At 37.5% G+C, this 12,876-nt stretch overlaps 1 protein-coding gene across 1 annotated transcript in view; it reads right to left on the bottom strand.

Moving 5' to 3' along the window:
- CUL1 (cullin 1) overlaps positions 1 to 12,876 on the bottom strand; it is a 38,272-nt gene that overhangs the window by 23,676 nt on the left and 1,720 nt on the right. Inside the window, exons 2-3 of the mRNA XM_009637515.2 lie at positions 2,504 to 2,678; positions 1,198 to 1,365 (exon numbers count right to left, since the gene is read on the bottom strand). Of these exons, the coding sequence (XP_009635810.1) occupies positions 1,198 to 1,365; positions 2,504 to 2,678 (343 nt within the window). The remainder of the gene's footprint in view (positions 1 to 1,197; positions 1,366 to 2,503; positions 2,679 to 12,876) is intronic.

The following is a 12,876-nucleotide window of genomic DNA, read 5'->3' as shown; positions in this document are numbered from 1 at the left end:
TCAGAACTTTTTTAACAATTATATGTTGGCACACAGATTTCTCATGCAACAACACTGTTTCACAATAAAATTACCATTTGCTTTATTACTAACTCTACCTAAGATGTCCCCTTTTCTGCCAGTGACCCACTGCCAACTCTGAAAACAAACAAGTCCTGCAAGTTACTTTGACAACATACAGCTTTTTTGTCAGCGATTTTCATGCTGACACAGTCCTTTCGCATTAGTCTAGTGAAGTTAAGAGGGAGGGAAGTAAGGATACCAACTGTTTTTCTACCATATGCAAAGTTATTTTAGTGAAGTGGTAAAATAACACATCACTTCTCTAGTGCTTCACCAGAAAGGACAATAACTATCCTTTATAAAAAAAAGAGAGTACTTTTAGTTATCTGAGATACAGAGCTTCTGCTATGTTCTTCCCCTGTTTATATTATTTTACGTTACAAAAAAATTATCAAGATCACATATCAATCTTCCAGAACTATACCAAAATAAATTAGAAACCAAATGTTGACTGAATCTTAGCAGCTTGGATGCTAAAAAAATTTGTAGAGATGTATTGAAGTAAACAGAAAAAACGTACAATTTACTTCTCCATTCTGTATTTGAAAGACTTGACTAAATTCTAAGTGGACTGACAAGGCCACACTGATACGCAAAGATAACAGTATAAGCAGCAAATATTCAGAAACAGACAACCCTTGACATTCTAACAGAATCATAGAATAGAATCATAGAATCATAAAATACTTTGGGTTGGAAGGGACCTTAGAGGTCATCTAGTCTAACCCTCTGCAGTGAGCAGGGACATCTTCAGATCAGGTTGCTCAGAGCCCCGTCCAACCTGACCATGAATGCTTCCAGGGATGGGGCCTCCACCACCTCCCTGGGCGACCTGTCCCAGTGTTTCACCACCCTCATTGTAAAAAATTTCTTCCTTATATCCAGCATAAATATAAAATCATAGAATACTGGTAGTCCCAATACATAGAAGGCAGACTGAACATCTCACAGATTTAGACCCATGGAATTTTTACAAATATACTGGGGTGGGAGTATGAAAAGGAGGGAGATTCCCATTTTGCCCACTTCTTCAAAACTTCCATGAACTTCATACAAGTTTCAAGGAGCAATCTGCAAGATGATAATGCAAACATGACAGATGGAATGGATAAATCACTCCAAAAAGCTACTTACTGAATAAATTTCATATATTCCTTTACGACCTTCATCGCACTCACGACGAACCCAATGTCGATTGAGGTAGGCACATATCCCATTCAATACTTTGCTTGAAAACCTATAATCTTCCCACTGTTGAGTGTAGAATTTCAGCACACTCTCATCCATCAAATCTTCACCATCCTGAAACAACAAAAGTTTGCCAGGACTGTTGGGCAACTTTAAGGTACAAACAAGATATATAAGGGTCTACAAATTGACCGTGTAATAAGTCTGCATCATGCAATGTATTTATAGGAAACACAGTACTAATACATTCACTTCTGTATTAAAAAAGCACAAGGCTGATATGAGATTTAGAAATTAAAACACTTGTAAAAAACGCCCAGCACAGACAAAGCTCCGGAAGACATGCCCATCCCTCCTGTGAGAGAGCAAGAGGGCACATTAGAAACAGACAGCAGCACTGATGAGTGCCCTAGGTAAAACATGGTAGTGCAATGGTAATGCATTTGATATGACAATCTCCATAAAATACACCACCCACTCCCACTGCTGTTACTTTGTGAGCTGAAACAAGTGAGCGTGGACGGGGTCTTCTCTAGGACCCTGTCAGGTAGTAAATGGAACCCCGTATTCTTAGAAATGGGTATGGCATCATATTTCTTGTTGTCAGATCTTTCCAAACTGGACCACTACAGCTTGAATGAACAAGGGAATAAAACCAGGAGTGCATTCTGGCTAAGACCTCAGACACCTTTATGCAACTTCATAAATTAATTACACAGTAGACTTGATAGGACACCAAGAATTCTGTTATTATTGCTCAAAACTAAAATCCCTCATGTTAAAAGCATGGTTCCTTTCCAAAAATAACTAGGAACTATTATCTTACAAAGCCTCCTGTTCTATTAGTAGTTTATTTATTAAATTAATGTCTACCATCAGGCATTTTTAATATCACAGGCAACCATTTTTTCAGCATTACTAATACGCTGGTTAATTGGTTAGAAAGTTTAGCTATTCTTCTTCAAGACACAGGATAGCTTAAGATGGCATATAACATTACTTCTATGAAACACAGAAACGCTACTTTGGCTCAAAGAGGAAAAGCACCTCACAGGTACACTTAGCGACTGATCTATGCCTGAGGTACAGCTTACAAAACTTTCTAACGGCTAATAGAGACAAAAGCAAATTTCAAGATCATTCATTTTACTGCCAGTGGCTGCATATTCCTCTAGGTATGTTGATACAAGCCTTTCTCAACCCAGCCCATATTACTTCTACAAACACAGATCAATCTCATGTCCCATCTTACCTTAAGGAGATTTGTCAAGTAGTTCTTCAGAAATTCTTTTAGCCGTTTGTACAATTCCAAGCCAACAAACTGAGCACCTCCAGGTGTCTGGCCCTTTTTCGATTTAGAAGGAGGTACTCCAGCTCCCCGTGCTTGATTAGACTGGTGTACACTAGTACAGTAGTTATAAACATGACTGACAGGAAAGTTAAGGAATATGTATGTGCCAGCATGAGACATAAAAATACAATGAAAACCAGTATGTTAATTCCAATAAGCTATTTTTATATCACCATAAATTACTTAACCATAATACAAGATGCATTAGCCCACATAAAATCAAACCAAAGCTAAGAAAATGAAGTAATTTCCAGCAAAATTATCTGCAGCAGAAATGTCAGACTGCCAAGTGCACTGCAAATACTGATGCCAACATTAAATTTACCTAACACTTATTTAGCAAGACCACCAAGAAAACAAAGCAATGGAATTTGCTGATAAGATTATTTTCAAGGTTTAAATGGGATTTATTTGACGTATTATATTAGCCTTCTACAAATACATAAGCTTTCATTTGTACAAGAAGAAATTTCAACACAGCCTCAAGCAACATTCAGTAGTTGAAAACACAGAGGATAATATTTTTGCATTCTTTCAAATGCAATTGTTTATAAAAGATTTGGCCGTTTAACACTGGCAGACAGGAGACTAGAAAGCAGTAATGGTGAGACACACACACTCAAATGTACACCATAAGAGAACTTTACGATGAGATTCACTAAAACTCAATTTTAGGCCACAGGTATAATCCCAACATTTAAGTATGTGGCAGCAATAATTTTTCCTCTCATACTAATTCAGCCCAGAAGACTTGCTGTATGTTAACATAACATTTCAAGAATACATTCTGTTTTCTGATCCAAACATTAAAATATTCATAATTCTTCCAAAATAATAAGTGGAAATCACACCGCTCGAAACACTTCAAGAAAGAAAGCATCCTGAAAGAAACTGCATTCCACAAACAAGGAAAATAAACTAGCACTCAAATTCAACTTGATGAGGACTCATATCTGACAACAAGTTACCCTAATGACTCACCCAGCAAACAATTAACCAACAGGAACCAAGCTACTGAGCACTCACGCTTCTACTGACAGTCAAAGGGCAGGCTTTTGAGTCACATCCCTGTTAGAGAACATCATATTAAGCAATCCAGAAGGTCTAATTTGGTTTAACTTGTGTTTTAACTAATGGGCCAAGCTTTAACCACTAGGCAGGCTTCCTCCACAGTATGTCATGTATTAGGAAATTAATGCGTTGTTGAGATTTGCCTTTTATCTTTCCCTTCAGAAAGACCAGCACAGTATTAGTAGGGCCAGCTGTGACAGGACAAGGGGTAATGGTTTTAAACTAAAACAGGGTAGGTTTAGGCTAGATATAAGGAAGAAATTCTTTACAACAATGAGGGTGGTAAAACACTGGAACAGGTTGCCCAGAGAGGTAGTGGAGGCCCCATCCCTGGAAACATTCAAGGCCAGGTTGGATGGGGCTCTGAGCAACCTGATCTAGTTAGCGGTGTCCCTGCTCACTGCAGGGGGGTTGGACTGGACGACCTCTAGGGGTCTCTTCCAACCCAAAACATTCTATGATTCTATAATGGAAGACATCAGTACAATTAAATATCATGGGAATTACAAACCCCAAATATATGATACATTACAGTCATTATGAACAGGCTTGCTTCTAGTATTTAAACAGCAAAGTTCAAGCAGGAAAATCTCTAAAAATACCCAGTTAACTCCCTTGAAATTACTTAAAAAAAAGCTTCATGGACAAATCATATCCTTAAACTGGGTTTAAGGATCAGAGTATCCTGCATGCCACCAGGAACAAGGCTCATGGTCTTTGTTTCAAACTGAAAGGAAAGTTTGCTCATGGGCTATATTCATGTACTTGTTCAGAAAGTCATCACATTCTGTCTAGGAGAGTAAGGCTCTTAGGCTCTTTGCCTAAGATTAACACTTTTTGAAAACATACAGCATACATTTATTTCTTACCTTCTACCTCGTTCAGGTGCCAAATAATTAGATTTCCCATGATACCAACAAATAATACAAAACCTTCATTTGTGCTTAGCAACTGAACTTTTTATCAGCCTCTTATCTCTATCAGACACTTATTTTCTGGACATTAATGATTTCTTCCAGCTCCTAGTCATTTGTTTGTTTAACTTTCACGGTACTGTTGCTACTTTTACCACCTACACTTCAATTTCAGAATTCCCTGTTCAGGTGAAGAACACCACACAGCGTAACAATTTTTCTCTGGATACAAAACTTACTTTCTTTTCACAAACAAGAAAAGCAGGGCTTACGTCACAGTTTAACTTCAGAATACTTAACAGAAGGTCCTCTGAATTGTGCATAGAAAGTCTCCCCATCACAACACAAGGAATTTAGGGCTGATTCACAAATATCTAGTTGGCAGTCTTGCCTCCTTCTTCCCCTAACTCTCCCTATCCCAAGTGACTTTGAGAAAGACAAAAATATAAGGATTGTCCAGAAAACGGGTAATTCTTGCAGTTTTTGTGAATACTACCTGATGAAAATACTTTCTGTTCTTCTCCAAGAATAAGCACAACAGCCTTCAGAAAAAGAAAAGACCAAGGTTAGAAGACAGAAGCCTTTTTCTAACCCTTTTCTAACCTTTTCTAAGCCTTTTCTAACTTTTTTCTAACATTTTACTATTAAAACCAGGATTCCTTGTAAACATTGAGAAACTGGGACCTTTTGTCCATGCCTGACAGTAATCAGCTCAGAGCTGGAGTAAAGATATACCAGTAATGGCCATCTTTACTTGTTATTCTGGCTTGAGTCTTGCTAGCCAAAGTGTCCAAGCCAACACTTTTCAAAAGATCTACTTTAGTTGTTCTATGCAAGTCAAACCGAAGTTAGTTTGCCTGTGCAGAAGGCAGCTTGTAAGGCAAATAACTCTTTGACATATTATACATAAAAGAATGCTCTCTCACACTTTGTTTACAATCTGTGTCCCCATCTGCTAAAGCCAAACACTGACAGAAAGACTGACATAGTCAAAACAAAATCAGACTCCACTGCTTACAACAAAGTACATGACAGTCCATCTGAGAATCACAAGGGGAACGCTATGTAAAGAATTCTTCGTTGCAGAAAGCAAACTAATCCCCTTAACTGCTTCATACGCTGGAAGCCATATACATATCCAAACAGCTACTGGGAAACATTTCTGTGGGTTTTTGCACAATTCTGCATAGCAATTCACATACTACGATAAGGAAAGGAGTTAATTCATCAATAGAATAACTTGCACCGCAGTGAAGCTGCACTCACTGCTCCCCAAGCTTCTGTCTGCTGAACATCAGTTTTGGCCCAGCAAACAGACAAACCACCTACAGGAGGGACAAACCACCTACAGGAGGGACAAACCACCTACAGGAGGGACAAACCACCTACAGGAGGGACAAACCACAATCAATCTTGTCTAAGTTCTACACTTTCCTTGCAGTGAAGGAGAAATTACATTTACTCGTCTAAATTAAAATTTGAGGTAGAAGACTGCAAGGAATTTTATAAATTGCTTCAGCATTGTGCTGTTTAAGATGAAAAATCTTTTTCAGAACTTTATTCTTACAGGGAACTCTTCAAATGGGATACAAGAAGCAGCCAAAGACAAATTAATTTTACCACCTTTGTCTTCAATAAACTTTACACTACTTTTGACAACCTTGACTCAATTTCTAAAGCTGGGCAACAGGAAAAAAAAAAAAATTCCCATGCTGCCACACTATAATGAATTTATGGCCTTGTAGGAAGTTGTTTCCACTGAAGGAAAGGATGCTGACAGACAACCCACCTGGAGGGCTTATTTGCCACCTGCTTTTCCAGTAGCATGGGAGTTCAAGCAGGTAAGCAATGATTTGGACTGGGGAAGTGAATGCCACTACAACTAACTTTTGTCCCTGTTCCCAGAGCCTTCACTGAGCAGATCTGAACTTCTGTCTGCACAGGGAAGTGAAACAGACTCTTTCAGTAGTAGTACAGATACTTTTTGAACAAGTACGCCATCAAATCACAAGGTTGAGTGTGCCACGGTCACCTCTTATCTACTCTCCATCCCAGAAAAGTACCGAAGTACTCCATACAGCATTTTTTTCCCTCCAGGTGTAAGCACAAACAGAAATTATGTGAGACAAATTATCAGTTTTGTAATTCAACACACAACAGGAAAACACTCAGATTTTACACTGACACGTGCAAATTACTCCGTTTCACATGAGTTCCTAAATTTTTTATAAAGAAAACAGTTCTGCTGAGGTAATAAATGCTTTCCCTTTCAGCAGCACAACTGGGTCCCCACAGTTTTTCCGTTTTGTTTGAAAAATTAACGTAACTGGAATAAGCCTGCTTGAGGAACTGATATGTAAAACTAAAAGGAACTGAAAGGGAAGCAGAATTAGCACAATGTAGCACAAAACTATAGGGCAGAGAGAAACAACAACAAAGCTTTTGAAAAGGAGGAAGCATACAACAACAACAAAAGCTGAACAACCCTCTATCCAGAATTTCTCTCTCATTATTTCTAGTCTCTTTATTATAAAGACCAATTTTCAGCATAAATTTGCTATTTCACAGATCTAAAGCAGTAATTAACTCTATGCTGAGTGCTCTGTCACCTCAATAGCTGGCCTACAGGAACAAGTTGATATTAATTCCACTTTTGTCACAAATTTGTATTTTCCTAGATTACACTAAAGACATACAGGAACAACATATAGAAAGTTACTGAAAATACTGATAGGAAAATTGCTAGGAAAGATTATGGAAGTTTTGTGTTCTTGTAAAACCACTTCTAACACAAGCAATACAGCTTACTGTATTTACTAGAGAACAACTTTACGTGTTTTCTTCAAAATTACTGAAGTCATTTCAGCTCCTGCATGCCCAGAAGATTAGCCTGTGCAAACCTCACAAAACCATCTCATGCATAAGTAAAGCTGCCAAGAGAAGTAGACACACCTATGTGCCTTTAACATTTCATTAAGTCAAACAGGTGAAAGAATTTTGCACAAGTTTTAGAAATTACAAGGTCAAAAATCAATCACTTTTCAGAACGACTGCTTTAAACACTTGCTTGTGAGGAGCAGCAGTAAAACAACAAAAAAAAAGCCAGAAACCTTCATTCGTTTCAGGTAGGTACCAGCAAGAGCCTATTTCAAGTACCTTCAGTTTTTCATCCAGTAAGGAAGGGTTACAGATACCCCAAAAAGCAGTTCAAAGAAAAACAAACAAAAAAATCAAGACCCTGCCCCACAACCTCACACATTCTCCATTTGTGCTTCAGTACACTTTATCCTAAGATTAATTACATGTTTAAGTCTTTAGATCAGATACCGTTGCACTGTTAAACCATCCCCATGTTAGTCAGGGAAAGGCTGAGGCAGAGACTGAAGGAGCTATTACAGCATCAGCCATGCAGCTGCTATGAAAATCCAGGCATAACCGAACTCAGACAAGTTTCTGCAAGTCGATCTGAGAAACTTCTAGCAAAAGCCATCTGAAGACTAATAGATAACTTCTTGTTTCCCTCTTCATGGCATAAACATAAAAGAATCACAGAGAAGCACTAAGTTACAAGGAAAACACAAGTTTTCAAAGCCAAATGCATATACAAAGTGTAGAGTCTTTATGCCAGGAAGTGCATGGACCACTATAACTGAGGTTGCTTTTAAGTTCTTTGCATTGACAGAAGTTGGGTTTGTACAGAATATCCTTGGTTACTATAAAAAGCAAGTAGAACAGCAAGCAATCATTGTGGAGAACAACATAAAAAAGGAACTGATCACACTAATATAAACATATTCTGCACTTCTTTCAAACCAAAGCAGCAATTTTTATAAAGATACACAAACCATAAAATCATACCTATCTTTCCACACAAAGAAAAGTGTGCTATGTACCCTTCAAACACATCAACAAATACATTTACTTCTACCTTCACATTCCACACAAACACTAAGTGGTAGATGAGAAACGCTATGAAATTATCATATTGAATATAAGCAAGATTAATACCAGCAGACAGCAGAGGCAGCTTTGATGTATCCAGAGCGACCTTAAACAATTTGACATTAAAGTGCAAGGATAGCTATGAGTGAGAAAATCTCAAGAGAAAGTGGAATAGTTTATGAGGTTTAGATAGTGCATGTCCTAACACACCAGTATCTTTTCTGTACAAGAAAAGCATAATCATCTGTTCAGGAAAAAAACCAACATACCATGCTGCCTGGTAACAACAGATTCATGTGCTCAGAAAATAAGATTCTCACGGTTTTAATATACATCTGCTGATCTAAAATCCTACTTAAATATAGGAATTCCCATGAAAGCCACTCGGGCAAGGACTGCAATAGATGCAAATACAAAGCACCTTGGCAAATGGATAAGTAGAGAAGGGCTTCATGGTTTTGCTTGGGCAACATGTACTACTGGTGCTGAATCTATCCATAGGCAAAAAGAAACATTAAATATATTTATACATTCTATTTTATGGACAGATTATCCCGAGTCATCTGGTATTTTTAAAATGTAAGCATGCTACACTTAATTATTTAATGTTTAACACAATCTTTTCCCACTTGCTAATATCTGAGAAAAATAATCCCATTTTATAAAACAGATTACAGTAACCTTTTGTGATGTACAATTGCTTACATTTGGTCCAATGGATAATCAGTAACTTCTTAGTAAAACACTTATTTTTTAGTAAAACAACCACACCTTCCATAGCACTGCATACTCTTCTTCTCATCAATAAAAAGATTTTAAGATATCTTAATGTTCATAAAAATCTTATTTGTTATAAATTAATGGTGCTTGGAACCTTTAAATAGTCTTATTTCTCCCAAATGAATCTTCTTTTAATATTAAAAATAGACAAAAAGGTTCTTCTCTTCCTTATGTGCATAAATTAACTACACTGTCTAAAAAAATTCCTTAAAGATGCTTCTCAGATTATGTTTTGTAAATCAAGACAGTGAAAGCATGAATTTATGCTAAAAAAGTAATTTTGACATTTTGAAAGTACACACATATGAAATAAAAGCCCATCACTAAGCTTTCCATTCACCAATTGTATCTAGAAATTAAGAAGTTGGTATGTGCTTGGAAGAAGAAAATAAGGGTCTCAGAAAGTTATTCAGCTTTTTGTGTAAGCCGCTATGAAAACTTATGCTAGTTTAATATAGCTCAGGAAATTTTTCTGATAGTCTAATATCTGGTCTAAGAATTTGCTTAAGATACCTAAAACAAGAAGAGTAACAAAATCCTATCATTCTTTCCACTGCAGAGTTTAAATCCAAATGTATATAAATCCCCATTCACTCTCACACCATGAGGCCTGAGAAAAACAAATTGCAGACTCACCATATGATTAGTTTAAAAAACAGGCATCACCTGCCAAAAAAAAAAAAATATATATAAAAACATTCACACTTCTTGTGCTAGTTATCGTTGCCAAACGGAGTTAGGAAGAGGTGACCATAAAGACAACTGACTTAGAGCAATATAAATATGAGCAAGTTGATAATTCTAGTAAACAAAGTAATAGGTCTTCGATCAGCAATTCGGAACAGAAGCTCACAACTTGCTACACACAAGCACAGTCTGTTTTCCTCCAAATAGACTAAATGCCATGGAGAGAGATTCTGTCTACATTGATACTACAACTTCATTACTCCTTGACTAATAGCTGCAAATGGGGTTCCTTTTTTGTTTTTGCAGAACAGCAGCTTGACCTTTTCCCCTTTGCATAAGGTAGAGAAAATTACTTCTGAGTGAACCATGCTCTCAGGTACAGTGCGCCAAAACTTGCTGTTGTCCTCCTGAGTGACTTTATCACTGCTCTAACGTTGACCTTTACAACCTAGTCCTGTTGCTAACAGCCTCCAAACTAATTGCCACTAAACAAAAAATAGGGTAATAAAGCCCTTGCCTAAAACATTACTAATGCTGTTAGGTCTACCTTTCCTAGAAATTTAATTAATCTTATTGACTATTTTCTTTCCTGCATGAAGTCAATGCTTGGATGTAATTCTACGCTAGCTTGCAACACAGCTTGTCACAAGACGTTAGTTACTATTGCAGGAGCTACTAAGTTTCTCAGTGCTAGAAATAACTTAATTATCTGGGTAAGGGACAGAAAAGCATCGAGATAAAGGATTTCATTTTCAAGAATCTCACACATGGGAAAAAAACCCCAAAACAATAAACCACACAACAGTAACGAAAAAAATCCAGCCTCGTCATTCACAGCAAGCAGCATTCTAAAGGAATTCTGTTTCTGTATGGAAGTTGTAAATTCTCAATAGGAAACAAAAAAAACATACCTCAAAAGGCAATTAAAGTACATTAGTACATTGATCTTCATAATCACATAAGGAGTCATAAACTAAAATATCACAACTTCTATAAAGGACTGCTCTTCTGGTTAGGTGCTTTGGCATAGCTGGCAGGGCAAAAGAAATCACAAAAGTATACAAAGTACTGAAAAACATTCAGTGATCATCTGATCTGACAAAAAAAAAAAAAAATACACCCTGCAACCAGAAGCACAAATGAATCTAAATTAGAAGCAGCAGAAACAAGGATCTTGAGAACCACCTTTCAGAAACAAGATTTCTTGGTTCATCTCTTCAGTATTCTCAGAATGAAGGAAAAAAAAAACATTTCAAGTACAAACTCTGGCCTGTATTCAGAGACTGAATCTAGTATCTCACAAAAAGAGACACTCTGAACAAAGAAAATGAGCACAGGTAGGATGGAGGTCCAAACTATCTGAACTGTGTAACCCTTCCAATTCTTTCCCAGGTTAACCTGAACAAGGTACAACAAAAACTTCCACACCTCCAATCAATTATGACTGAATTTTTTATAGCAGATACAGTAAAGGCAGTTTTGCTTGCATGCATGGTTCTTTTCCTCCTCTTATAAATTAGACGGATGAAATGGAATCCACTTCAGGAACAATACCCTGACCAAAAAAAAAAAAAAAAGAAAAAAAGGGGGGGAGGACAAAAGAGGATGAGGAAATTACTAAACTGTCCACTGCACAGGATTTCCAAACTGCTCCCACATCCAGCATCCTTTAAGTAGGGCTGATCTTCAGACCAATTACAGCTACAGCCAAAACTCATCTGCATCTGTTTTGCTTTCCAAACCAAGCTGTTTGATAGGCTGAACCTCCTGAAATAAAAGTCCACCAATCTATTAGACTTGCTGTATACAAAGACTGAGCAAATGTGTTACAGATACTGCATCTGAAAGGGGAGCGATCTTTTAGGCACAACTTTTGAACGTATCTTCATAGTAGATTAAAAACTTAGCCTAACCTGTGTCAAATATTCTGACTTATCATACTATTAAATTGATCCGCAAATGGAAGTCAAGGACCAAAATTATCCACTAAATAAATTCACTGATGAAAGTAACAAAACCCACTTAGTTTCAGACCCAACAACCCCTTGAAGCAGCAACAAGAAATGAGTAGTTAATAGACAACATACCCCTTTTACAGCTTCGTCCCGAGAATATCTGAGAACAGCAGAAAGAGAGGAAAAAATTAAGTGTTTTAACATTACTATTATAAGAAATATTTCGTCTTCAGCTGCCCTGCTTGACAGAACTTGTGAACAGGAATATATTAAAGGCACTCAGAAGAAAAAACTCTCTCAGAGTCTATTCTACTACATATCACATATCCAACTTCTGCAGACTTGTTTCATTCAGTCAGGAACAGGACTGAAGCTACCACTGCAAGAAATCAGTCATTTTAAGTATTAGGAAATGTTATTTCATCTTCCCATCACTATTAAAGAACACTCGGCAGACTGCACAGGGTTTTCCCACACCCCCTAGAAGCATGGATTCTGCAGGCACAGACAAGCTTTTACATGTTGACTCCGAGATTACATGTACAGAAAACAGGCTTCTCTGTCCCCTTAGAAAGTCCAGATAAATACAGAATTAATTGCTTTATAGAATCATAGAATGTTTGGGGTTGGAAGGGACCCCTAGAGGTCATCCAGTCCAACCCCCTGCAGGGAGCAGGGACACCGCTAACTAGATCAGGTTGCTCAGAGCCCCATCCAACCTGGCCTTGAATGTTTCCAGGGATGGGGCCTCCACTACCTCTCTGGGCAACCTGTTCCAGTGTTTCACCACCCTCACTGTAAAGAATTTCTTCCTTATATCTAGTCTAAACCTACCCTGTTTTAGTTTAAAACCACTACCCCTTGTCCTGTCACAGCTGGCCCTACTAAAAAGATTTTCCCCATCTTTCCTATAGGCCCCCTTTAG

This window comes from Egretta garzetta, unplaced genomic scaffold, assembly GCF_000687185.1.
Source record: "Egretta garzetta isolate BGI_Z169 unplaced genomic scaffold, ASM68718v1 scaffold610, whole genome shotgun sequence".
Lineage (NCBI taxonomy): Eukaryota > Metazoa > Chordata > Aves > Pelecaniformes > Ardeidae > Egretta > Egretta garzetta.
This window is presented reverse-complemented; position numbering and strand designations above follow the sequence as displayed.